Source organism: Pantherophis guttatus, chromosome 2 (assembly GCF_059756535.1).
Source record: "Pantherophis guttatus breed Tessera chromosome 2, ASM5975653v1, whole genome shotgun sequence".
NCBI lineage: Eukaryota > Metazoa > Chordata > Lepidosauria > Squamata > Colubridae > Pantherophis > Pantherophis guttatus.
Window position 1 is genome coordinate 10,811,365 of NC_142064.1, and position 26,890 is coordinate 10,838,254.

Genomic DNA, 26,890 nt, shown 5'->3' on the forward strand with positions numbered 1-26,890 from the left:
AATAGAGACCTTTCTTGCCTGAGCCCCACATTCGTATGTTAGTTCAGGGCAGGGGTGGGATTCAGCCAGTTTGGGCAAACTGGTAGTTGTGACCTGCGAGTGACTGCCCCCGCCCACCTGCCCCGGCGCTATGCCATCCTATTTAGCCACATTTTTTAAGCCGTGCACATGTGTGCAAGCCATGCACGCTCACATATTCGATTCTGGGCGAACCGGTTGTTAAATTATGTGAAGTCCACCCCTGGTTCAGGGGTCCCCAACCCCTGATCCGTGGACTGGCCCCGGTCCGTGAAATGCCAAAAACCGGACCACGCAAAGAAGAGAAGACCCATCTGCTGGATGCAGGCAGCACGTGAAACCAAGCCCCTTCCGATCTGTGAAAAAACCTCTCCCCATGGAACCTTTCCCTGCTGATCAAAAGGTTGGGGGGGCTGCTGTGTTAGCAGACTCTCCCACCTTATGGAGTCCTACAAGTTGCATAATTTGTATCTGCCAGGAAAAAAGCAATCCATTGTGGAGCCCAAAATACTACGATTAATGAAGTGTGGGGGTCCTTGGCACACTCCCCACCCCCATGCACCCACGCATGCGTGACGGAGACCCGAACACCAGCTGACGGCAGGAGGTGCATGCATGGCAGAGCTGAACTGGGGCGATGGCTCACATGCCCACAGAGAGCGCGTTGCGTGCCACCTGTGCCATAGGTTCGCCATCACGGAATTAGAGGAACGTTATTCAACCTTGGCAACTTTAACTATATGCATAATTCTGTATTTTTCTCTATTTATTAATTCTTATATTATATACCGTGTTTTCCCGAAAATAAGACCCTGTCTTATATTTTTTTGAACCCTGAAATAAGCACTTGGCCTTATTGCCACGTGCTCAAAAGCCCAATTGGGCTTATTATCAGGGGATGTCTTATTTTGGGGGAAACAGGGTAGCGTATATTGGATGCAAAATTTCATTTTGCTGATTAGTGTGCATTCAAAGTGACAATAAAGTTATTATTCTATTCTATTCTATTCTATCCTATCCTATCCTATCCTATCCTATCCTATCCTATCCTATCCTATCCTATCCTATCCTATCCTATCCTATCCTATTCTGATTTTCTACTCTACTCTACTCTACTCTACTCTACTCTACTCTACTCTACTCTACTCTACTCTACTCTACTCTACTCTACTCTACTCTATTCTAGACCTGTGGACTTCAACTCCCAGAATTTCCCCAGCCAGCTGGCTTGGGGGAATTCTGGGATTTGAAGTCCACAAGTCTTAAAGTTGCTGAAGTTGGACACATCCCTGAATTAAAGACAGGATGAGCCAGCCAGAACCTCCAGCCCGTTGCTGAATGACAATTCTTGCATGTCCAACCAAGCCTGACTAATAGAGAGAGATGCTGAAAGTCGTCCTCCAGCCACAGCTGATTCTTCCCTTCTGCTCCCCCCACCATAATGGCATCCGCATAATCACCTGCTCTTTATCGTGTTGCTTTTCCCCCTTAATTTTTACGGCACGTCTGGAGCTTATTTTGCTGCGTGTTTATTATGCTTGCACAGGAAAAATGGGAGGCCTGTTTTTAAGAAGATCAAACCATGTCTTGCAGGATATCTACCTTCACAGCCCCAATGTCAAGTGGAATTGCATCATCGGACTTGACTCAGCCAAGCGGTTGGTCAAGGAAGCTGTTGTGTATCCCATCAGGGTAAGGAGCGGCTGAACCACCTTTTCAAAAGTCACACAAATGGCCTCTGTTCTCGTGGCTGAGACACACAGGTAGTCCTCGACTTGCAGCAAGTTCATTTAGCAATGGTTGGGAGTTACGGCGGCACTGAAAAAAGGGACATTAGGGCTATTTTTCACACTTACAACCGACCACTGTTGCATCCCCCATGGTTGTATGATTTATGTACGGATGCTGGACAACTGGCTCATATTTATGATGGTCGCCGTGTCCCAGGGTCATGTGGTCAAATTTTGAGAAGGTCCGACAGGTCAACGGGGAAGCCGGATTCACTTAACAACCGGGTCACTAACTTAACAACCGCAGTGATTCACTTAACAAATGTGGAAAGAAAAGTCATCAAATGGAGTGAAACTCCCTTAACGAAATTTCTCAGCCACAGAAATTCTGGGCTCAATTGTGATTGTATGCTAAGGACTACCTGTACAGGTAGTTCTCGACGTACGACCACAGTTGGGGCCCCAAATTTACATTGCTAAGCAAGGCAGCTGTAAGTGAGTCACACCTGATTTTACAACCTTTGTTGCAGAGGTGGATTTCAGCAGGTTCTGACCAGTTCTGGAGAACCAGTACTGGAAATTTTGTGTAGTTCGGAGAATCAGTAGTAAAAATTCTGACTGGCCCCGCCCCCATTGTTCTGCCCCAGCTACGGACCCCAAAGAATGCAGCACACACAAAGTCTGTACAAACCTTAGTTTACTAAATTAAATCAGTCTTTTTCAAACAAAGGCTGTTAATTAACTTTCTTAACAGCCTACAAGAATCCAAAGAATAAACAATCGTAATTTTACTAGGATTGGCAGAAAGCCCAGAAGCAATTTGCAGGACACTGATAAAAGAACTAAGATCAAGACACGAAGGAGAGTGAACTAAGTTGTTCCCTGCAAATTGCCTCAGTCATCGTCCTTCCTTAAATAGGCTAAGGGAGTGACCAATTAGCCCCAAGCCTTACTCTCGAGGAGACCTCCTCCTGAGGAGCCACTCCTGCCTTTTGGCAGCTCTGCGCGCCCATGCATCGAGAAGAGGCTCCTCCTCTTCTTCCTCTTCACTTAAGGGAGCTTCTGGAGGTTCTGAAGGCCCTAGCTGAATCTCTGCCTCTGGCACCACATCTTCTCCAGCCTCCTCACTGTCCGACTCGAGTGCCAGCTGCACAGGCTGCTGGCACAGCACCACACCAGCCTCCTCGCTGTCGGAATCAGCTACTATCTGCACAGGCTGCTGACGGGCCACAACATCCATCTATTTTGCAGTCACCTTCCCCTGGATTGGGAAGGGAATGGAGATTTTACTGTATCCTTCCCCTGCCACACCCACCAAGCCACGCCCACAGAACCGGTAGTAAAAAATTTTGAAACCCACCACTGCTTTGATGCCACGATTGTTATACAAGTCACTGCAGTTGCTAAGTGAATCACATGGTCGTTAAGCAAATCTGGCTTCCCCCATCGACTTGCTCACCAGAAGCCATCTGGGAAGGTTACAAGTGATGATCACATGATCCTGGGACATTGTCCTACCGTAGTTGTAAATACATGCCAATTGCCAAACTCCTAAATTTTGATCGTGTGACAGCACAGATGATATGACGGTTGCAAGTGCGAAGAGCAGTCGTAAGTCACTTTTTTCAGTGCCGTTGTAACTTTACAACAGTCGGGAAACAAATAGTTGTAAGTTGAGAACTATCTGTAATCTTTTTTTTTTTTTCCTTTCCAAGCTACCGTTGCTGATTTTGAAAATACGACTTAAATTGGGAAGCAATTTGAAAGGAAGGAAAATTAACTTGAGGACTGGTTTGAGAGTCGTTTTTGTCTCGTGACGAAGGCATCAGGCTAGAAAGTGGGAGTCAGCGAGTTCTAGTCCTAAAAAACGGGCTAAAAAAATCAAATAAATAAATAAAATCTACCAATGAGCTTGATGTTCCAAAGGGAGGGGGGACATTAAATGAATAAAAGTGAAAAATACAGAATCAGCCACCCTGATTTCCTATATTTTCCTTGTAGCAATGTTCTGATTAAAAAAAAAAAATGCTGGTTGAGTTGCTAGAGCAGGGGTGTGAAGCTCGATTTCATTGTGGGCCACATCAGGGTTGTGTTTGACCTCGGGGCTGGGGGGGGGCGTGGCCAGGGTGGGTGTGGCCAGCTTGATGTCACTCGTGTCGGGGAGCGCCTGCGGTGGCCCGAGGACTCTCTCAGCGCAAATGGGCTCCCGAGCTCCGTTTTCGGCTGGGATGGCCTCCTGCAACCCTCTGCCAGCAAAAACTGAGCTCGGGAGCCCATTTTCGCTGGCAGAGGCACCACAGGCCAATCTTTTTCCAGGGTGGCTCTGCGGGTCGGATCTAAGTACCCCGCGTGCCGGATCTGGCTCCCGGGCCTTGAGTTTGACATCCCTGTGCTAAAGTAACCTGCTGTGTGCTTAGTGTTCCAAACAGCCGGTTTTTTAGTGATGGCTTTTTTCATTTTCTTCTTTTTTCCACAGTACCCACAGTTGTTTACAGGCATTCTTTCTCCTTGGAAGGGACTTCTGCTATATGGGCCTCCAGGTATGATATTATTTAATTAAATTTTGTGACTCTTTTTCATTCTGAATGCCAACAATCTCCTTAATGAAAGAGACCTTGACTTACAACAGTCAGTGACCGCTTGAAGTTATAACGGCACTGAAAACAGTGCCTTATATGACTCCTTTTCATGCTTATGACCACTGCAGCGTCCCCATGGTCATGGGATCAAAATTCACAACTTCTGGAGGCAAGTTGTTCCACGGATTAATTGTTCTCACTGTCAGGAAATTTCTTCTTAGTTCTAAGTTGCTTCTCTCCTTGATTAGTTTCCACCCGTTGCTTCTTGTCCTGCCCTCAGGTGCTTTGGAGAATCGCTTGACTCCCTCTTCTTTGGGGCTGGCCTTGAGATACTGGAAGACTGCTATCATGTCACCCCTGGTCCTTCTTGTCAAGAAAAGTATGTCTAGACTAGACAGACCAGGGGTGAAAGGCTCCCAGTTCGGACCGGATCGCCCGATCTGGTAGCAATGGTGGTGGGTGGTTCGGAGAACCAGTAGCAAAAATCCCTGCAACCCCCCCCCCACCATGCCGAGCTGAGCCGCGCGATCATCAGAGGCTTTTTTTTTTTTACTTTTAAAAGCATTTTTTCTACGTCTTCCGATGAAAAAAATGCTTTTAAAAGTAAAAAAAAAGCGCCTCTGATGATCGTGTGGCTCAGCTGGGATATCAGAGGCTTTTCAAAGCATTTTTTTCTGCAACCTCTTGGCCGAAGAGGTGGTAAAAAAATGCTTTGAAAAGTCTCTGACGATCCCAGCTGAGTTGCCTGATCGGCAGAGAGGCTTTTCAAAGCATTAGAAAAAATGCTTTGAAAAGTTAAAAAAAAAAAAAAAGTTGGCCACGCCCACCCAGTCACATTACACCCCCCCCACCAAGCCACGCCCACAGAACAGGTAGTAAGAGATTTTACATTTCACCCCTGAGACAGACCCAATTTCTGCAACTGTGCTTCATACGTTTTATGGCTTGAGAGTAAACACTGCCTTTCCTTCAACTTGTAGGTACTGGGAAAACTTTGCTGGCTAAAGCTGTTGCCACTGAATGTAACACAACATTCTTCAACATCTCCGCATCCACCATAGTCAGCAAATGGAGAGGCGATTCGGAAAAGCTTGTCAGAGTAAAAAAATCCCTTTTGTTTTCTTTATACAAAGAATTTAAGAGAGAATTAGCTAAGATACGGCCTAAGGCCGTGACGGCGAACCTATGGCAAGCATGCCAGAAGTGGCACGCTGAACCATTTTTCCGGGCACGCGAGCTGTCGCCCAACTCACCTGCAGCTGACCATGCGCACGCGCCCCAGCTGGTGTTCGGGCTTCCAGTGCGCATGTGTGTGATTCAGGGAACCTAGCTGGTCTTCGGGGCTCTCCTGAGCATGCGTGTGTGTTTGCGCATGTGCACGAGAGTACTGGTGCGCAGCATGTGCAAATGGCGTTCGCACGTGTGCGTTGCGTGTGTGAAAACCATATGCATGCAGAGATGGTGCAATTGCGCACAGCGCACGGTGGGGTGCACGCGTGAAATCTGTGAGCATGCACAGATGGTGTGGTTGCACGCACAGCGCATGGGGGAGGAGCCGCACATTGGCATGGATGGTAAGCATGCGCAAAGTGCGCAAAGCACGGATCTGTTTGGCACTCGATGAGTAAAAGGTTTGCCACCACTGGCCAAAGGCAAGCGTTGGTTAAACTAATCATCCCTATCCCAATACTTTCTAGAGCAGTGTTTCCCTACCTGAGCGTGGCCTTCAATTCCTAGCCAGTACGCTTGCTAGGGGATTCTAGGAGTCGAAGTCCAAGTCCAAAATTATCCTAGAACAGTGATGGCTAACCTTTTTGCCGTTGCGTACCAAAAGCATGGGGAGCGGGGGGGGGGCGGCGGGTCATGTGTGCACATGCCCACACCCATAATTCAAAGTGCCCTGCCCCTCTGTGCATGACCCCCCCACGCTCCCCACGCTTTTCGCATGCGATGGCACGGTGGGCCAGGTAGGCCCATTTTTCGCCCTCCCCAGGTTCCAGAGGCCTTCTTGGAGCCTGGGGAGGGCGAAAACAGCCATCCCCACCCACCCGGAGGCCAGAAATGGCCCGTTTCCCAACTTATGGTGGGACTGGAATGCCCAAAAATCAGCTGGCTGGTGCTCGCATGGGCACTGGAGCTGAGCTAGGGCAATGCTCACGTGCCCACAGATACGGCTCCGTGTGCCACATGTGCCACAGGTTTGCCATCACGGTCCTAGAAAATCACCCAAGATTAAAATGCAATGGAAGATACTGATTCAGAGAGATTTTTAAACGGGCTGTAAAAATCCAGACATTCACTAGAGAGCAGCAGAGTTAGTGTTTTCTGTTTCTTTGCTCCCCTCTAGTGGTCATTACAAGTTCTGCACTGGATTACATCTTCATGTCTCGCTGTAATTTTTTCATAATACAGGTAATCCTTGACTTACGACCATTCGTTTAATGACCAATAGTTGTAAGTCAAATTCAAAGTTACAGAGGCATTGAAAAAAGCGACTTATTTTTCACATTTACGACAGTTGCAACATCCCCATGGTCACGTGATCAAACTATGGACCCCTTACAACTGGCTCATATTTCGGTTTCAGCATCCCGGGGTCAACGTGACTTATGACCATTTTTCACACTTACGACCATTGCAGCATTCCCATGGTCACATGATCAAAGTTAGCAATTTGACTCATATTTATGACGGTTGCAGTGTCCCGGGGTCATGTGATCCCCTTTTGCGACCTCCTGACGAACAAAGTCAGTGGGGAAGCCAGACTCACTTAACAACGGTGTTACTAACTTACTGTAACAACTGTGGTGATTCACTTAACAACTGTAGCAAAGATAGTCGTAAAATGGGGCAAAGCTCACTGAGCCACAGAATTTTTGGACTCAATTGTGGTCGTAAGTTGAGGACTATCTGTACGTTTCAGCACAATTATTTTTTGCTGAACAAAAGATCTAACGTGTAATTTCCACCAGAATTCTGGTTTTTCTGAAGAGGGTTATTTGTAGAGAGAAGCGGGTGTAAAATGTACCTAAGTATTTAGCTCACCCAACTTTTAATTCTCTTTGCATTCATTTTTGCTTATGAAAGTGTATTTAAAAATCTATAAATGCAGCTGTAAAGGGACATTTTAGTCTCTAGCGGTTATAAGGAGGATTTTGTTCAGCTTTTCTTTCTGGAATCATTCTCCTCTCTTATTATTCCCTCCGTATTTGAGTAGGATTTAGGTGAAAAGATTTAAAATATAAAGACAGGATTATTTGTCTCTCTTCGCTCTTCCTCTCCTCTTCTGTGAGCTGTGGAGATTTAAGAATTATTTTGTACGTCCGTATCAAGGCAGCATTTCTAATAGGCTCCTCCTGTCTTCTCATAATGAGGTGGCTTACAATATTTTACTATAATAGCCACTGCATTTTTTCTGATCCCATGGCAGAAAGCAAGATATATACAGGTGGTCCTCGCCTAACGGCCCAAATTGAGCCAAAAAATCTCTTGTCGCTAAGTGAGACAGCTGGAGCTTCTGTCTAGGGCAGCCAGAGGTGGGTTTCAGCAGGTTCTGACCAGTTCTGGAGAACTGGTAGCGGAAATTTTGAGTAGTTTGGAGAACTGATAGTAAAAATTCTTTTTTTTTTAATAAAGTTTTTTATTTTTATTTCTCATAAACACATTTACATGTACAGTCATTTCCATCATTTTTCATTCATCTTTTCTTGTAACTTTCATTTTTCATTTTTACTTTTTGGGGGCTGCTCTTTTACCCTTTACCTTTACTCCAACCTTTCTTCTTCTCCTCCCCTTCTCTTCCTTCCTCTCTCTTCTCCTACTTCCTTCGTTCTTTTTCTCCTTCTCTTTCCTACTTCCCCTTCTCTTCCCCCACTCCTCTCTTCTTCCCCCCTTCTAACCTTCTCCTCTACTCCTCTTTCCCCTCCCTTTTCTTCCTCTCCTTTTCCCTTTCTTCTTTCTCCTCTTCTCTCCACTCCTCTCTTCTCCCTTCCCCTCTCTCTACTTCTTCCCCTCTCTCCTGTTGTTTCCCTTTTCAGTTCAATCTAAAGTGGTATTCCAGCAGCCCCGATTTTCTAATTATTCTTATTTCAATTTCTTATTCAATTATTATTTATTTTTATTTCATCATTTGCATACATTTTTATAATATCTCACTTTTTTCCCTTTTACCCCCCCCCCCTTTTTCTCCTTTTAGTTGAAAGGAGAAATAGTAAAAATTCTGGCTGGCCCCGCCCCCATCTATTCTCTGCCTCCCAAGTCCCAGCTGATCGGGAGGAAATGGGGATTTTGCAGTAACCTTCCCCTGGATTAGGGAGGGAATGGAGATTTTGCAGTATCCTTCCCCTGCCATGCCCACCAAGCCAAGCCAAGCCAAGCCAAGCCATGCCCACAGAACCCGTAGTAAAAAATTTTGAAACCCACCACTGAGGGCAGCCCCACATAGAGCGCGTTCTTCCCAGATTCCTGCTGTCAGAGAACAAGGCCAAACAGACCATTTCTCCCTCTTGACCTTTCTTTCTTGGGATTCTGTCTCTTTCTCCGCAGGTATTATTTGAACTTGCTCGCTATCATGCGCCTTCCACAATCTTTCTGGACGAGCTGGAGTCGGTTATGAGTCAACGAGGCACGGTTCCAGGGTAACCATTCTCAAGCGGTCTAGGTTCTGTTGTTCTTGTTTTTTGAGTAAGGGGAGGGAGTGTCAATCCTCTTATTGGATTTAAAAAAAAATATTTCAAAAAGAAATATAAGTAGTCCTTGACTTACAAGTGACTGTTGAAAGTTGCAGTAGCACTGGGGGGGGGGAGTGACTGAGGACCATTTTTCACACTTACGACCATTGCAGCCTCCCCACCATCATGCAGTCAAAATGTGGACTCTTGGCAACTGGGTTCGTATTCATGGCGATTGCAGTGTCCCCGGTGTCATCTGATCCCCTTTTGTGACCGTCTGACAAGTACATTCAGTGGGAAGTCAGATTCATTTTACAGCCATGTTCCTAACTTAACAACGGCAGCGATTCACTTGACAATTTGACTGTTGTGACCTAGGCCCAAGTAGGTATTATCAGACGCAATCAGTTCTAAACAAACAGATTTTATTAGAACATCTGAGAATTAACTCATTCTCAGCGTAGTCCAAACTGATTCAAAACAAATTCTTCATAACACAGTTCTTCAGCCTTATCATCAACCTCGGTCTACTTTGGCAACCTGCCAAAGGCTTTTCTTGGCAAAAGTTCAGAAGCAGAAGACGCCGACAAGAAATAAATGCAGCAAGACAAGAAACAAAACTATCAATGTTGTTTTCCGACAAAGAGCCCAAGAGCCCTTGCTGGTCTTTTAAGCCTTATGGGAGGGGCCAATCATCTCTTGGCCTTACTCCTGAGCTGTCCTTTTTGCTTTAGCTGCTCTTGCCTTCTGGCAGCTCTTCTCATGCGTGCACTAGGAACAGGCTCCTCCTGTTCCTCTGCCTCTCTGATGTCAACCTCTGGAGGCTCCGGAGTCCGCACATCACTCCCAGATGGCCCTGGCCCCATCTCTGCCTCTGACGCAGAGCCCTCATCCAGGCCTTCCCCAGCCTCCAGGACTGGCCCATGTTCTTCCTCAGCCTCCTCACTGTCCGACTCCACTACCAGCTCCGCAGGCTGCTGGTGGACCACAACATTGGCAAGAAAGATCATAAAATGGGGCAAAACCCGCTTAACAATTGTCCCGCTTAGCAACAGAAATTTGGGGGCTCTGTTGTGGTCGTAAATTGAGGATTACCTGGGTATTAACCTTTGGAGCAGAATATTTGTAGCTCAGGGTTAAAATGAGGGATCCTTGGTGCTCTCTAAGCTTGGTTGTTTTCTTGCCGACATCTCATTGCCAAACTAGGTAACATCATCAGCGCATGGCTGGCTGAGGAATTCTGGGAGTTGAAGTCCACAGATTGCAAAGGGGCCATAGTTGCCCACCCCTGCTCCTGATGTTCTTTTACCTGTTTTATCTCAGCAGGGATAGAAAGAAATTTATAATTCCATAAAAGTGGATACTATGATGACTTTTTCTAGCGGTGCCTCTGTTTCTCCAAACGAAACATTTCAGGCCAGGGAGCAGAAGTCCTTCGTAGCATGGAAGCCAAGGATCAAGTTTGCAGGTTTAAGTTTCTGCCCCAGTTTCTAAGAGGGGTCTGGAGGCTTCGGGAACATCTGAAATGAAACTTCCCAGACACTTCTACATCCCTCGAGGTCTTATTGGTCAAGTGACCTGCGGCTGAATGTCGCAAAGAAGACGTCCGCAAGGCTGGGTCAGCCAAGGTGGTTTCGCTTCCCGAACTCATCAATGGATCTGCAGAGTCACCAAGTGATGAATCATCTCTATGAAAATTGGTTTGAATATTTCTTAATTGGAGAGAGGGTTATAACATCATAAAATGCCAAGAGAAGATGATTAGATAAGCCTTGTGTGAATTAATAGCCCGCATCGCTTTCAGTCCTCGGACAAATGTCTCTGAAATCTTTTTACCTGCAGGGGGAAAAAGGATTGGGACCTTAGGCCTGGCATACATACCCTCTGCCCCGGCTTTTATGGGTCTTTTTAATTGGCTCACCGAAGAGACTTATATAGGGCGCTCCCCTGTTTTAACATTCTAATCACCATCTATCTTCAGAGCTTGGATGTCTAAACCAGGGGTCATAACGTTAAAAGATGTTAAAATGGCCCTTATCTTGCAGGGTCAGGAACCCTGAAGGCCTTCGGAAAGACGGTCAAAATGTGCCATTCGTTTTCTTCGGCCTTGGGGCTGGGAAGACTGCATTCCCTCATCTGGAGGAGGGTGTGAAGTGAATCTTTTGTTCTTGTTCAGTTGCTAAGTTGTTTTCTGATTCTTCAGGACCCCCATGGACCACAGCGTGCCAGGCCTTCCTGTCCTCCCCTGTCTCTCAATGTTTGCTCAAAGTCATGATGACCCTATCTAACCATCTCCTCCTCTGCCGTCCCCTTCTCTTTTTCCCTTCCATCTTTCCCAACGTCATTGGAGTCTTCTCCGAGGAGTCCTCTCATCTCATTTGGAGGCCAAAGTCTTTGAGCTTCAGCTTCAGGATCTCTGTTCTTCCAAAGAATAGACCGAATTGATTTCCTTTAGGACAGGGGTCAGCAACCTGCGGCTCCGGAGCCACATGCGGCTCTTTGGGCCCTCTGCTGTGGCTCCCTGTCAGGTCATCCCACCACTGGCTGGCCCTACCCCTCGCCCTCCCCTCCCAGTCACTCCTCGCCTGGCCTGAGAAGGTAAGGGCAACGGTGGAGGATGGAGAAGCGGCCAGGGCAGAGACAGGGAGATCCAGAGAGAGGGGGAGAGAGAGAGAGACATAGAGAGAGACATAGAGAGATACAGAGAGAGGGGAGAGAGGAGAGAGAGAGATCTCAAAAGGATTTTGTGGTTCCCGGTGTTTTTTAACAATGGGTTCTCTGCCCTAATGACCGGCTGGGTAGGCGTGGCTGGGGGGGGGGGTCATGTGACTGGTGGGTGACATCGAGTTGGCCACGCCCACCCAGGTTTTGTGGTTCCCGGTGTTTTCTTTTCTGTGGCTCTTTGAGTATTTAAGGTTGCAGACCCCTGCTTTAGGATCAGCTGATTTGATCTCCTTGCAGTCCAAGGGATTTTCAGTAGTCTCCTCCAGCCACCGCAGTTGGAACAGCATTGTGAATTTTTGGTTGCCTATTAAGAATTGTGGGTGTTGGGTAGGGGCTTGAATTTTTCTTTGGGTGGAGAAACCCTGGACTTTCAGATTTGCGTTAATGTCAGGGTTCCAAGTAACACCCCCAATGAAAGAAAACTCTGAGGCTTGAGTTTCCTCAAAGTTACATTTTATTAGAGATGTCATATTGGCACATCTGGGGAAAACCTGAATCTGAAAGCTTCCAGGGTTTCCCCACCCAAAGAAAAGTCCATGTCTCTTCCCCTGCACCCACATGTCCATCACATGGTCCAATCAAAGCACCGTCCCAACTGGAAATGTCTCCCAGTCACACCCGTCCAAGTGCAGGGCGCGATGTCCTTGACTCTCTGAGAAAAGAATGTTATTATGACTACGTAACTCCCTTGCTCCATACAATCCCCCCTCCCAGTTTCCTACAGCACTAATTGTGGCAGGCCTGAAGGCCCAATACAAAAGGCCTGACAGTCTGGTTGAATTTTAATTGACATTGTTTCTTTTGTTTTGTGTCAGGGGGGGCCTACTGTGGGCTGCCAGAGTCACGACATTTGTGTTAGGTGGCCATATAAATTCTACAAATAAATAACTACGGTGAAAACTCATATCATTTAGCTAATCACATCCCTTAAGGTTGTGGGAGAACTCTGAAATCTGACAAGATTTCAGCCATCAGCAGTGACTGAAAATTTTGTGTTTTTTTTCTAAAATTTTGTGGGTTTTTTTCAAAACGTTCCAAGATATTTCACGCTGAAATTCTGTAAGTAATTCAGGTAACCCGAATGACAATAGGTGATTTGGTACCAATGTACTCCACATTGCTGATCCTCTCATCCTGGACATAAACTGTTTCAACTCCTACCCTCAAAACGACGCTATAGAGCACTGCACCCCAGAACAACTAGACACAAGAACAGTTTTTCCCCGAACGCCATCACTCTGCTAAACAAATAGTTCCCTCAACACTGTCAAACTATTTACTAAATCTGCACTACTATTAATCTTCTCATCGTTCCCACCACCCATCTCCTTCCGCTTATGACTGTATGACTGTAACTTTGTTGCTTGTATCCTTATGATTTATATTGAGATTGTTTCCTGATTGCTTATTTGTACCCTATGACTATCATTAAGTGTTGTACCTTATGATTCTTGATGAATGTATCTTTTCTTTTAATGTACACTGAGAGCGTATGCACCAAGACAAATTCCTTGTGTGTCCAGTTACCCTTGGCCAATAAAGAATTCTGTTCTGTTCTGTTCTGTTCTGTTCTGTTCTGTTCTATTCTATTCTATTCTATTCTATTCTATTCTATTCTATTCTATTCTATTCTATTCTATTCTATTCTATTCTCTCACAGGTGGGACTTGTTTGGTTCCAACATAGAGCTTTGTGTCATTTGCCCTATGTAGTCCAAAACGTTATGTTGATATTGCTTGACAACAAACTGTGGCTAAAGAAATGGAGGCTTTGCATGAAGCCACTTATCAGCTATTGCTATCTTCTGGGATACTTCCAAGAAACCATCATCAGTCTCGAGTTCCCTTGCACCCAGAAGAGATCTAAATCCAACCCCCCTTGATTTCCATGGACTCTTATCTACCATCAATTTGCTTTCAATCAGAATAGTGATGGAAGGGACCTTAGAGGTCTTCTCATCCAACCGCCTGCTCAAGCAGGAGACCTTATACCATTTCAGAGAAATGCTTGTCCAATCTCCTCTTAAAAACTTCCAGTGATGGTTGAGCACCCACAACTTCTGAAGGCAAGTTGTTCCACTGGTTAATTGTCCTCCCTGCTAGGAAGTTTCTCCTTAATTCCAAGTTACGTGACTATAGATTTGCTGCAACGGTTATAAGTGTGGAAAACAGCAATAAGTTCCTTTTTTCAGGGCTGTTGTAACTTTGAACAGTCACTGAGCAAATTGTTATAAATCGAGGTCTACCTTTAACGGGGAAGCTTCTCCCGTGCCTAGGAATAATCGTTCCTCTTTTCTCCTGCCCTCAATATCTTGACAGTGGTGAACACGAAGGGAGCCGGCGGATGAAAACAGAATTATTGGTGCAGATGGACGGTTTGGCTCGCTCAGATGATCTTGTCTTTGTTTTAGCAGCTTCCAACTTGCCCTGGTAAGAGAGCCAGAGAATATGCTTTGAATACATCTGCATGAGCCTCTAAACACAGATAAAGATTTTACTTACCCGGAGCAGTAAAAGCCATGATATTTGGCTAAAGCCTTCCAAGATTAATTGGGAGGTTTGAGCTTCTTTGTTGTTATTATTATTATTGCTGATGTTTTGCTTCTGCTTCGGTTCTTGCTGTTTGCACCAGAAAGTACATAATCCTTCAGAAGATCAGCAGATGCCAGAGCAAGCCAGCTGCTAATATTTAAAAGGCAACTCGATGGCCAAGTTATTTACTATAGTTAAGCTAAAGAAGCATTCTCCGCAGAGAAACTCTTTAAGGTGCTTAAATCATCCGGCGCTTAGAAAAATATGTTCTCTAAAAATAGGGAGAGTTGGGTTTTATTGGAATTATACGCGCTAAAGTTTCAGGATGAAAATCCTTCCTTTTTTTTTTTTGTAACATGAAAATCCAGTTGGGATCAAAGCGGGGCTGCAATAGAATAGAAAAAAAAAAACACACGTTTTTTGTACAAAAGTAACAAAGGAGGAAATGACCCCAAATCAGTGGTGGTATTTAGCCGGTTCAGACCGGTTCGGGCGAAGCAGTAGTGACGACCTGCTGGTAGGCCCGCCCCCACCCCCCACCCCAATGCTATGCCGTCCTATTTAGCCATGCTTTCTAAACTGTGCGAATGCATGTAAGCAGGGGTGGGTTCTAAATTTTTTTTACTACCAGTTCTGTGGGCGTGGCTTATTTTGTGGGTGTGGCTTGGAGGTCATGTGACTAGGTGGGCGTGGCTAGCTGGTCAGAGTCATTTCTGGAAGGTCCTCGCACTTACGACCAGTCCTCGCACTTACGACCTGACTCATTTCTTTGCTTTTAACACTGATCAGCTGCAGGGCGGCCCTTTGAAGCCCCGCGGCAAGAGTTTAAACAGTTTTTTTCCCTCTAGTCATCAGCTGGGACTCAGGAGGCAGCAATAGATTGGGGGTGGGACCAAATAAAAGGTAAGAATAACGTGGGTGGGTGGGGTGGGAGGGCGAGGGGGGGAGAACCGGTTTGGTGACGTCATATTGTCACCGCTACCGGCTCTGCCGAACCGGACTGAACCGGGAGGAACCCACCACTGCATGTAAGCTGCATGGGCGAGCAAAGGACATGCGCAGAAGGCCGGGTGCATGTGCAGAAGGCGCGCTCACATTTTTGGTGTGCGGCGAAACCGGTGGTAAAATTATGGGAAACCCACCTCTGCCCCAAATCCTTGTTTTCAGGATCACAGCGCAAAAGACTTTCCCTGCAGTGGGCTGTATTATTCCTGAGATCTGTGTGAATTGACAGAAAGTAATATCAAGTGACATGGGTTTTGTAATTTCGTTAACTAACATAGTTACTTCGTATTTTAATTTGATTTATTTTTCTCTCTTTTAAAATGATGTTCAGGTTTATTAGCTTTTAACATTCCTAAACTGATAAAACACGCTGGAGAAGAAAAAGTTTGTTAGTACAAATTGGGGTCTGGCTTCTCTCTTTGGTGAACTCCAAACAACTTTTTTTCCCTGACGATTTACGCCCCTTCTGACATCAGAGCTCATTTTAATGAACATGTGTGATCTTATGGGATGCAAATATGTAACATGTTTGATGACTACATGTAAGGGATTGCCTATGCAAAGGGGAGGTTACTTTTACCCTGTCCAAACAACTTTCCTCTTGCATTTTGTTTGTTGTGTTAACTATACAAAAGGAGTGAAACATGGGGCTTGAGGTTTACAGATTAACAGAGTTGGAAGGGACTTTGTAGGTCATCTAGTCCAACCCCCCGCCCAAGCAGGAGACCCTACACCATTTCTGATAAATGGCAGTCCAGCCTCTTCTTCGAGACCATCTTCTGCCACCAGTAGCCTCCCACCGGCCAGTCCGCTCCCATAGAGAGGGTCTCTTCAGGGTGCCATCGGCCAAATTATGTCAGCTGGCGACACCCAGGGGGAGGGCCTTCTCTGTGGGAGCCCCTGCCCTTTGGAATGAGCTGCCCCAAGAAATTCGTAAAATCTCTGATCTCCGTGTATTTCGCTGTGCCCTCAAAACCTTGTTGTTCCGCCAGGCTGGGCTATCAAGGTAAAGATTTTAATCGGGTTTTTAAAAATGGGATTTAAAATTTGGGGTTTTAAATTGAGCCTATCATTTAATAATTTTAATTATTTTTAAATTTTGTCTGTCTTTGTGCTTTTAATCAGGCTGTACACCGCCCTGAGTCCTTCGGGAGAAGGGCGGTATAGAAATAAAATTAATAAATAATAAATAAAATAAATTCTTGAAAGCCTCCAGTGATGAAGCTCCCACAACTTCTGAAGGCAACTTCTGTTCCATGGGTTGATTGTTCTCACTGTCAGATAATTTTTCCTTATTTCTAGGTTGAATCTCTCCTTGGTTAGTTTTCATCCATTATTCCTTGTCTGGCCTTCAGGTGCTTTGGAAAATAGCTTGACCCCCTCCTCTCTGTGGCAGGCCCTCAAATATTGGAAGACTGCTATCATGTCTCCCCTGGTCCATCTCTTCACTAGACTAGCCATGCCCAGTTCCTGCAACCATATGCAGAATGTTCCTGCAAAACATTCATCGTATGTTTTAGCCTCCAGTGCCCTCATCATCCTGGTTGCTCTCCTCTGCACTCTTTCTAGAGTCTCAACATCTTTTTTATAGTGTGGTGACCAAAACTGGATGCAGTATTCTAGGTGTGGTCTTACTAAGGCTTTATAGAGTGGTGTTAGAGATCCCACTTTATCAGGGTACCCTAATAAGCTGCTTTTAAATGATCTTCCAACTCAGTTGCTTATTGGGAAGGTAAACTGAGGCAGAACCTAGGGCCTGCTTCCCTGCTCTAGCTACCGCACACTTTCAGCATGTAACAACTCCACACCTGACGACTGAAAACAGAGAGGAAGAACTAACTGTATTGTAAAGCATCGTGCATAACCTTAAAACTCATCTTTAGTGTGTTCACCCTGATGTCAGGATTCCAAATAACACCCCCAACCGAATCAAAACTCCAAGGCAGGCATATGCCTCAAAGTACAGCTTTATGAGGCATGTCATATTGGCACATCTGGGGAAAGCCGATTCTAACCTCCCCACCTCGGGTTTCCCCCTAGTTAAAATATATACTTTCTCTCCTCCTGCCCATGCAGACCATCACATGGCCCAATCAGGTCACAACCCAAAGTTCATCCGGACTCACGTCCTGCCTCCTCACACCTGGTGAGAACGTCCTTGGCTCTCAGAGGAAAGCCCTTGCTATCTCTACCTCCCCACTCCCATTCCCACAGCTCGCCCAGCCACCACTGTGGCAGCCCTGAAGATGCCAAGGAAAATGGCTCCAGGGCTGACACCTGATGGTTTATTCAGTGGTGGGATTCAGCCGGTTCGGGCCAGTTCAGGCGAACCGGTAGTTAAATTGCTGGCTGGCCCCGCCCCTTCCAGGAGTTCCCACATGCCCCATTTTGGCTCCCAGGTAAGTCCAGGGAGGCCTACTAGGGAGGGCGGTGCATTTCCCCCCCACCCCCGCGGCCCGTTTTTACTCCCGGGGGGGTGCAGGAGGCCAAGTGCTGCCTGTCACACCCCCTGGCCACGCCCACCATGGCCACACCCACCCAGCCAGTCATGAGAGCAGAGAACCAGTTGTTAAATTATTTGAATCCCTATTTGTACATATGATCAAGCTTTGTCTTTACTGGTTCAGTTCTGGTCTGGGTGGCTCTGATCCTTCTTTAGTTTTGGTGCCTCTTAAGGAATCTTATTACCGCTTATCCTTGAGGGAAGCATCCTGAGATCCTCTCGCTAATAGAACAGTGTCCAAGGATCTGCCATCCCTATTCTCTCCTAGGGAACTGGATTACGCCATGCTGCGCCGACTGGAGAAGAGGATTCTGGTCGACCTCCCAAATCAAGAGGCCCGGCAAGCCATGATCCAACATTGGCTTCCCCCAGTGAGCAACAGTGGAGGAGTGGAGCTGAGGACGGAGCTGGATTATAATTTGCTCAGTCAGGTGAGGAGGTAGCCCACCCACGTGGTCAAGGGTTCTTATGAATGACCTTTATAGAGGAGGCAAGGAATCTATAGAGCAGTGTTTCTCAATTTTGGCAACTTTAAGATGGGTGGACTTCATCTCCCAGGATTCCTTAGCCAGCATAGCATAACTGGCTGGAGAATTCTGGGAGTTGAAGTCCACATATCTTTCTCCCTATATCTGTCTCTATCTCATCTTCTCATCTGTCTCACCTTCTCATCTTCCCTATTATCTTCTCCTTTTGGTATCTTATGATTTATCACTTGATGTTTACATCTTATGAGTTATGATTTTATCTTATGATTTAGGATATATGGCTTATCATTTTGTTGTCCCTATGTACACTGAGAGCTTGCACAGGAAATGAATTCCTTGTGTGTCCAGTCGCGCTTGGCCAATAAAGAAGTTCCGTTCCATTCTAATTCTAATTCTAATTCTAATTCTAATTCTAATAATTCTAATTCTAATTCTAATAATTCTATTCTATTCTATTCTATTCTATTCTATTCTATTCTACTCTACTCTACTCTACTCTACTCTACTCTACTCTACTCTACTCCACTCCACTCCACTCCACTCCACTCCACTCCACTCCACTCCACTCCACTCCACTCCACTCCTTTCCTTTCCTTTCTATTTATTTCCATTCCATTCCCATTCCACTCCACACCACACACGCCACACCATGCCACGCCACGCCACGCCACACAACACAACACAACACAACACAACATAACATAACATAACATAACATAACATAACATAACATATTTTCTTTTCTGTTCCGTTCCATTCCATTCACATATATATAAGTAACCAGGCCGCCAAAGAACACGGTAGCTGGACACCATCAAAGTTGACACCAGTCAAAGCATAGAACAACTCAGAGAAGTAGTGCAAGATCAGAAGATGTGGAGAGATCTGGCCCATAGAATCGCCAAGCGTCGGATATGTCTATATCGGATATCATCATCATCATCATCATCTTGACATCATCTTGTCAAAGTTGAAAAACACTGTTATGGAGGATGGAATGCTTATTGGCAGTTAGTCTTGATGGTTTGGTGGGACACTAACTTCTAGGAGTAATTAATTACAGACTGCTGGGAAAAAGGGCACAGGCAGGGGTGAAATTTAAAATTTGTTAATACCAGTTCTGTGGGTGTGGCTTGGTGGGGACGGTTAATGTGACTGGGTGGGCGTGGCCAACTTTTTTTTTTTTTAACTTTTCAGAGCATTTTTTCTACAACCTCTTTGGCCGAAGAGGTTGCAAAAAATGCTTTGAAAAGCCTCTCTGACGATCAATCAGGCAATTCAGCTGGGATCGTCAGAGAGGCTTTTCAAAGCATTTTTTTTTACCACTGCTTCGGCCGAAGTGGTTGCAGAAAAAAATGCTTTGAAAAGCCTCTGACGATCCCAGCTGAGCCGCACGATCATCAGAGGCTTTTTTTTTTACTTTTAAAAGCATTTTTTCGTCGGAAGAGGTTATAGAAAAAAATGATTTTAAAAGTAAAAATTAAAAAAAAGCCTCTGATGATTGTGCGGCTCAGCTGGGCATGGGGTGGGGGGAAGGGATTTTTGCTACCGGTTCTCCGAACCACCCGCCTCCATCGCTACCGGATCAGGCAATCCAGTCCGAACCGGGAGCATTTCATCCCTGGGCACAGGGCTTTGAAGTCTTCCTGAAGGCATCTTGGGTGGCCTTCAGCCAAGATGGGGAATGGGATAGGCCACTGGTCTGATCCATGTAGATCTTGTAATGTTACCTTGATGCTCTTCTGGTGGCAAACAAACTCGTCACTAACCTCTTGTCCACCATAATAGGATCCATAAGACTCAGGAGACATATGATTCATGTGCTCAGGAGACCTTTTGGGTTGTATCAGAAGTGTCCCGATGTAGAAACCGCCTGTCAGGGTTCTAACTAACACCCCCAGTGAAAGAAGACTCCAAGGCTTGAAGTTCCTCAAAGTTCCATTTTATTAGAGATGTCATATTGGCGCATCTGGGGAAAACCCGAATCTGAAAGCTTCCAGGTTTTCCCCACCCAAAGGAAAGCCCAAGTCCCTTCCCCTGCACCCATATGTCCATCACATGGTCCCATCAATGCATCATCCCAACTGGAGATGCCTCCCAGTTCCAGCCCTCCAAGTGCAGGGCACGATGTCCTTGACTCTTTGAGAAAGGAATGTTATTATGACTACATATCACCCTGGCTCCATACAATCCCCCCTCCCAGTTTCCCACAGTCGTAAATATGGCAGGCCTGAAGGCCCAATGCAGAAAAGATGGCTTCCAAGCTGACACGGTCCCCATAACTTGTTTTCCTCTCCATCCTTTCTTAATCTAAATAGTAGCTTGGCAGCTACCTACAATGGGGAACCTCTGCAGATGTGAGCACACCTTTCTGTTTGTGTATTAGGAGACGGAAGGCTACTCGGGTTCTGACATTAAGTTGGTTTGCAAAGAGGCAGCCATGCGCCCTGTGAGAAAAATCTTCAGCGCTCTTGAAAATCATCAGCCAGGTACTGCAACAGTCTCTTGGGTGTTCGAGCTGAACAGGTGCTCTGGGTTAAGCAAGCAGGGAAGCTAGGAAGCATACAAAGGTAAACGATGCATTATAAATCTGTACCAGCAGGTGGCAGCATTCTGTTTGTTTCCAATTCAGGTTTTTTTTTAGGATTTGTGAACTCCCTTCCCATTTTGCCACTGATATAAAACTCTCTTAAGATCATACAAGTAGTCCTCAACTTACGACCGCAATCGAGCCCAAAATTTCTGTTGCTAAGTGAGACAATTGCTAAGTGAGTTTCCCCCCATTTTACAGCCTTTCCTGCCACAGTTGTTAAGTGAATCACTGCGTTTTGTTTTGTTTTTTATTTGATTTATATGCCGCCCTTCTCCGGAGACTCAGGGCGGCTTACAGTGCGCTAAGCAATAACCTTCATACTTTTGTATATTTATACAAAGTCAGCTTATTGCCCCCACAAACTGGGTCCTCAATTTACCTACCTTAGAAAGGATGGAAGGCTGAGTCAACCTTGAGCCTGGCGAGATTCGAACTTACAGTAATTGCAGACAGCTGGTGTTAAATTACAGTGCTTTGTCTGCAGAGCTATCCAGGTTGTTCAGTGGCTAACACGGTTGGTCATTAAACGAATTGTTGTAAGTCGAGGACTATTTGTGGAATTCTAGAGCCAGAAGAGACCTTGGAGGTCTTCCAGTCCAACCCTTCGTGTGGTATTCTGGATGAGTTTGGACTGCAACTACGCAAAACTTGCAGTAGAGCAATGGCTAGCACCAGTGGTGGGTTTCAAATTTTTTTACTACCAGTTCTGTGGGTGTGGCTTGGTGGGCGTGGCATGGCTTGGTGGGCGTGGCATGGCTTGGTGGGCGTGGCTTGGTGGACATGGCAGGGGAAGGATACTGTTAAAATCTCCATTTCCACCCCACTCCAGGGGGGAGGATACTGTAAAATCTCCATTTCCATCCCATTCCAGGTGAAGGATACTGTAAAATCCCCATTCCCTCCCCACCCCACTAACCTGCTTTCCAGCCCAGTTCTCCTGTGCAGAGCAACAAAAGAAGACCCAGCCGATCAGCTGGGACTCGGGAGGCAGCGAATAGATAAGGGGCGGGGCCAGCCAGAGATGGTATTTGCCAGTTGTCCGAACTACTCAAAATTTCCGCTACCAGTTCTCCAGAACTGGTAAGAACCTGTTAAAACCCACCTCTGGCTAACACATTGGAAGCAGTGGTGGTATTCAGCCGGTTCAGGCGTATGGGTATTGGTGACCTGTGGGTGCCCACCAGCCCCGGTGCTATGCCGTCCCATTCAGCCATGTTATCTAAGCTGTGTGCATGCATGCAAGCCGTGCGCCAGTGGTGGGTTCCTCCCGATTCGGTCCGGTTTGGCCGAGCCGGTAGTGGTGACGATATGATGTCACCGAACCGGTTCTCCCCCCGCCCTCCCACCCACATTATTCTTACCTTTTATTTGATCCCACCCCCAATCTATTGCTGCCTCCTGAGTCCCAGCTGATGACTAGAGGGAAAAAACCTGTTTAAACTCTTGCCGCGGGGCTTCAAAGGGCTGCCCTACAGCTGATCAGTGTTAAAAGCAAACAAATGAGTTAGGTCGTAAGCACGAGGGCTGGTCGTAAGTGCGAGGACCTTCCAGAAATGACTCTGACCAGCTAGCCACGCCCACCTAGTCACATGACCTCCAAGCCACACCCACAAAATAAGCCACGCCCACAGAACCGGTAGTAAAAAAAATTTAGAACCCACCCCTGCCGTGCGTGTGAGCAAAGCGCAAGTGTGGAAGGCCACGCGCATACGCAGAACATTTTCAATGCTCAACGAACCAGTGGCAAAATTATGTGAAACCCAGCTCTGATTGGAAGGTACCAATTTGGGGAATGAGATAGAAATATAATGATACTCACACAGACTGAGAATAAATTAGCAGAATAAGCTGGGGGAACCGGAACAAGACTCAAGGTATGAAGGTGTCATTTGGAGGCATCCCTTCTATGATCTCTATGATCTTACTCTATTATCTTAAGAGCCGTGGTGGCGCAGTGGTTAGAGTGCAGTACTGCAGGCTACTTCTGCTGGCTGCCGGCTGCCTGCAATTTGGCAGTTTGAATCTCACCAGGCTCAAGGTCGTCTCAGCCTTCCATTCTTCCAAGGTGGGTAAAATGAGGACCCAGATTGTTGGGGGCAAGAGGCCGATTCTGTAAACCGCTTAGAGAGGGCTGTAAAAGCACTCTGAAGCGGTATATAAGTCTTAAGTACTATTGCCATCTCATCATCTTTTGGGTTACATGCCATTCAAGAGGAGATCAGAGTTGTTCCTTGACCATCGGTGGACCAATTTTGGATGACGTTTCAACTTCTAATTGGAGATCTTCTTTCTTCAGACAGTGGAAACTTACCGGTGATCCACCTGGACACGGTCACAACCGAAGACTTCCTGGATGTTATTTCTCATACCAAGCCTTCTGCTAAAAACCTAAGTCAAAGATACGTTGACTGGCAAAGAGAATTTGAGTCGGTTTGAGCCGAGTTGAAGATCTGGAACAATCATCCACATTTCCAGCTCCTCCACCCCACCCAACTGAAGAGTTTATTTTTTAAAAAAACAAAAACAGAGAGGAGAAGAAACTTATTGCTTTCCAAGCTGGATGCTGAGTTTCGATGATGGAGAAGAGGCCGTAAATTGTTATTTGGAGAAACCTGGTTCTAGCTTTTTCATCCGATAGCTTTAGACTCATACACAAGGCGGAAAAAAAACATTTTAGCACTTTTGCCATTTTTAAATTTTGTAATTAAACATTGACTGGCCATTTGTATTTCTGTGTCACCTAGAAGACTTTTTGGATCCGTTTTGCTGATTTGCTGCTATACTTTTCTTCCTTAGTGGGACCAGATAGTAGGAAGTGATAAAGTAAGACATTAATTGGGCCTTCTCGGGCATCCTTGCATTAAACCAGTAGATTTTGAAGACTGTCCTTGAAGAATAAACCACTTTGGAGTCTCAGAGATGTCTTTTAGAGGCTTTCTTACAGTCACCAATAGGACTCCTCTCTCTTCCCTTGGTCATCTGAAGGCTGACAAATGTCTATGGAGATTCTCAGTCATCCAGGTCATGGTTGCCCCAAAGGTGCTTTTTCAAGAGGCAGCTGGACTTTCTGGTTTTTCTTTGAAGGTGTTTTGCTTCTCACCCAAGAAGCTTCCTCACCTCTACAGAAGCTGAAGAAGCTTCTTGGATGAGAAGCGAAATGTCTTCAAAGAAAAACCAGAACATCTAGGCGTCTCTTGAAAAAGCACCTTTGAAAATAGACACTTTCAATATTTTTATTCTATTAGAGAAGACACTTAGAAAGTATAAAAGGGTTTTTTTCTTTTAAAAGCCTTTGATGATTCCCAGCTGAGCCGCGCGATCATCTGAGCCTTTTTTTTTTTTACTTTTAAAAGCATATTTTCGGCCGAAGAGGTTGTAGAAAAAATGCTTTTAAAAGTAAAAAAAAAAGCCTCTGATGATTGTGCGGCTCAGCTGGGCATTGGGGGGGGGGGCAGGGATTTTTGCTACCGGTTCTCCGAACCACCCGCCTCCATCGCTACCGGATCAGACGATCCGGTCCGAACCAGGAGCATTTCACCCCTGCCATGTGGGTAGATCTGAATGCTTTATTGAAAGAACAAGATATGGTGAAAATAGAAAATAGAGATACATACAATGAGACCCAAATACAAGACAGACAGTATTGAGTTACTGCTGAACAGAACAATTTAAATTTCACCAGCGATGCTGTGTGTGCGGAATGTGGGCTTGTCCTTGGATGACCATGTGCTACACATTAAGTTCAGTGGTGGGTTAGGGTTAGGGTTAGAGTTAGTGGTGGGTTGCTACCAGTTCACCCCAGATCAGGCGAACTGGTAACCTCCGTGCTGGGGGTTCACGGAGAACCTCTAGCTAAGATTCTGTGCAGTTTGGAGAACCCCCAAATTCCACTCCTGGCTGGCCCCTCCCACCCAGCCCCACCCCTCCCAGGAGTCCCCATGCAGCCCATTTTGGATGCAGGTAAGTGCGGGGCGTGCACGGAGGCTCAGGGCAAAAAAATGGGCCTACTGGAAGTTTGGGAAGGCCGGAAATGGCCCCGTTTTCGGCCTTCAGAGGGCCTCTGGAGCCTGGGGAGGCCATTTTCACCCTCCCGGAGGCTCGAGGAAAGCCACCGGAGCCCAAGGACTGTAAAAATGCCCCCCCTGTGGTGTAGGAGGCTGACTAGGCCACGCCTACCCAGCACCCAGGCAGAGAACCCCTTGCTAAAATTTTTGAAGCCCACCCCTGGACACGTGTCTGACCCATCGCGACCCCATGGACAACATTCCTCCAGGCCTTCCTGTCCTCTACCATCCCCCGGAGTCCATTTAAGCTCACGCCGACTGCTTCAGTGACTCCATCCAGCCACCTCGTTCTCTGCCGTCCCTTTCTTCTTTTGCCCTCCATCGTTCCCAGCATTGGGCTCTTCTCCAGTGAGTCCTTCCTTCTCATTAGGTGGCCAAAATATTTGAGTTTCCTCTTCAGGATCTGGCCTTCTGAAGAGCAGTCAGGGTTGATCTCCTCTAGGACCGACCGGTTTGATGGCCTTGCAGTCCAAGGGACTCAGGAGTCTTCTCCAGCACCATAGTTCAAAGGCCTCCATTCTTTGGCGCTCAGCCTTCCTTATGGCCCAACTTTCACAGCCATCCATTGCAACTGGGAAAACCATCGCCTTGACTATACACACTTTTGTTGTCTCTGCTTTTTAGTCCGCTGTCTAGATTTGCTATAGCTTTCCTCCCCAGGAGCAAGCGTCTTTTAATTTCTTGGCTGCAGTTCCTATCTGCAAAATTATAATAAGTTAATAGGACTAATTAAAACATCTGCAGATCGCAAGTAGCAGTTTACTCTTTACTTGCTACCTCAAAAACAGGCCTGAAGCTTTAAAGATTAACAGAAGTTTAGCCAGGAATATGATTACGGCAGCCCACTCTAAATGAAGCATCACTGATGCAGCTCAGCTGGTTTAAATTGGGAAGGAAGGATTTATGACAATAACGTGTGGAAAAGTTCTTGTGTCTTAGGGTCTTACTGGAGAAGAGAATATATTTCCTTTGTTCTTTTGAAGTGAAAACATGCTTGGTTGGACACAGCTTTATCAGGAACCAAAGAATTAATCCAGGTTCTTCAGGCTAACCCACATATTCAGCTCTTCTGAATTTGTATTGTCAACGTAGCTGCACACTTGCCAATCCTATTTTATGGATAAAAAAACACTGGACATGAAAGACTACCGGTTCTCCAAAAATAAGACCCAACAGGAAAATAAGTCCTAGCATGATTTTTCACGATGCTCGTAATATAAGCCCTACCTCCCAAAATAAGCCCGTTAAGATTGTCAGCCAGATGGCTGCATTTAGTACCGTATTTTCCCCAAAATAAGACCTAACCAGAAAATAAGCCCTAATGCATCTTTTGGAGCAAAAAATAATATAATACCCGGTCTTATTTTCGCGGAAACATGGTAGTTCTTTCTTTTACAGCTAGTCCTCGACTTAACGTCCATAACACAAGTCTGGAATTTCCATTGTATGTCATGGTGGTCCTAAGTCGAGACACCCACCTAGCCAGCTGAATTTTATTAAATTTTGAGTAGTGGTCATTAAGTGAAAGCTGCCATTGCTGTCTGTAGTGGGTGGTTTTTTTGCAGAGAACTGGAAGTTAAATGTTTTCCAGCAAAAAAAAAAGAAAAAAAAAAGAAAAACACATTCAGAGACCTGATAAAACCAGCAAGATCGTGTCAACCTCTCTACTCCTCCTTTTAGTTTCTGAAATAATCCCTTTTAAAACGAGTTCTCACCTACTCGTCATTAGAAGCCGGGCAAAATTTATTTCCAGACATTATTGTACATAAAACTCACTAGCTTGGAGGGACCTATTCATTAAAGCAACCCACTTGGAAAGATGCCAACAGTCTTTGCCTGCGGAAGAACCTTAAAAATGTGCCCATTTCCTGCTATATAAGATGTTAAATATTTAAAAATGGCCAGGTAATGCATCACTGGGGAGAGGTAGGTGAGCCTACCTGTATATTAGGTGTGTAACAGTGGTGGGATTCAAAATTTTTTAC

General features: G+C 45.8%; 1 protein-coding gene across 2 annotated transcripts in view; it reads left to right on the forward strand.

The window, feature by feature from the left end:
• Positions 1 to 23,757, forward strand: part of KATNAL2 (katanin catalytic subunit A1 like 2) — a 41,883-nt gene extending 18,126 nt beyond the window's left edge. For both annotated transcript variants that reach the window (XM_060690760.2, XM_087885517.1), the window contains exons 9-16: positions 1,612 to 1,710; positions 4,225 to 4,288; positions 5,308 to 5,426; positions 8,873 to 8,964; positions 14,040 to 14,150; positions 18,029 to 18,191; positions 20,635 to 20,737; positions 23,138 to 23,757. In XM_060690760.2, coding sequence (XP_060546743.2) covers positions 1,612 to 1,710; positions 4,225 to 4,288; positions 5,308 to 5,426; positions 8,873 to 8,964; positions 14,040 to 14,150; positions 18,029 to 18,191; positions 20,635 to 20,737; positions 23,138 to 23,277 — 891 coding nt within the window. In that variant the 3' untranslated portion in view covers positions 23,278 to 23,757. The remainder of the gene's footprint in view (positions 1 to 1,611; positions 1,711 to 4,224; positions 4,289 to 5,307; positions 5,427 to 8,872; positions 8,965 to 14,039; positions 14,151 to 18,028; positions 18,192 to 20,634; positions 20,738 to 23,137) is intronic.
• The last annotated feature ends 3,133 nt before the right edge of the window (positions 23,758 to 26,890 follow it).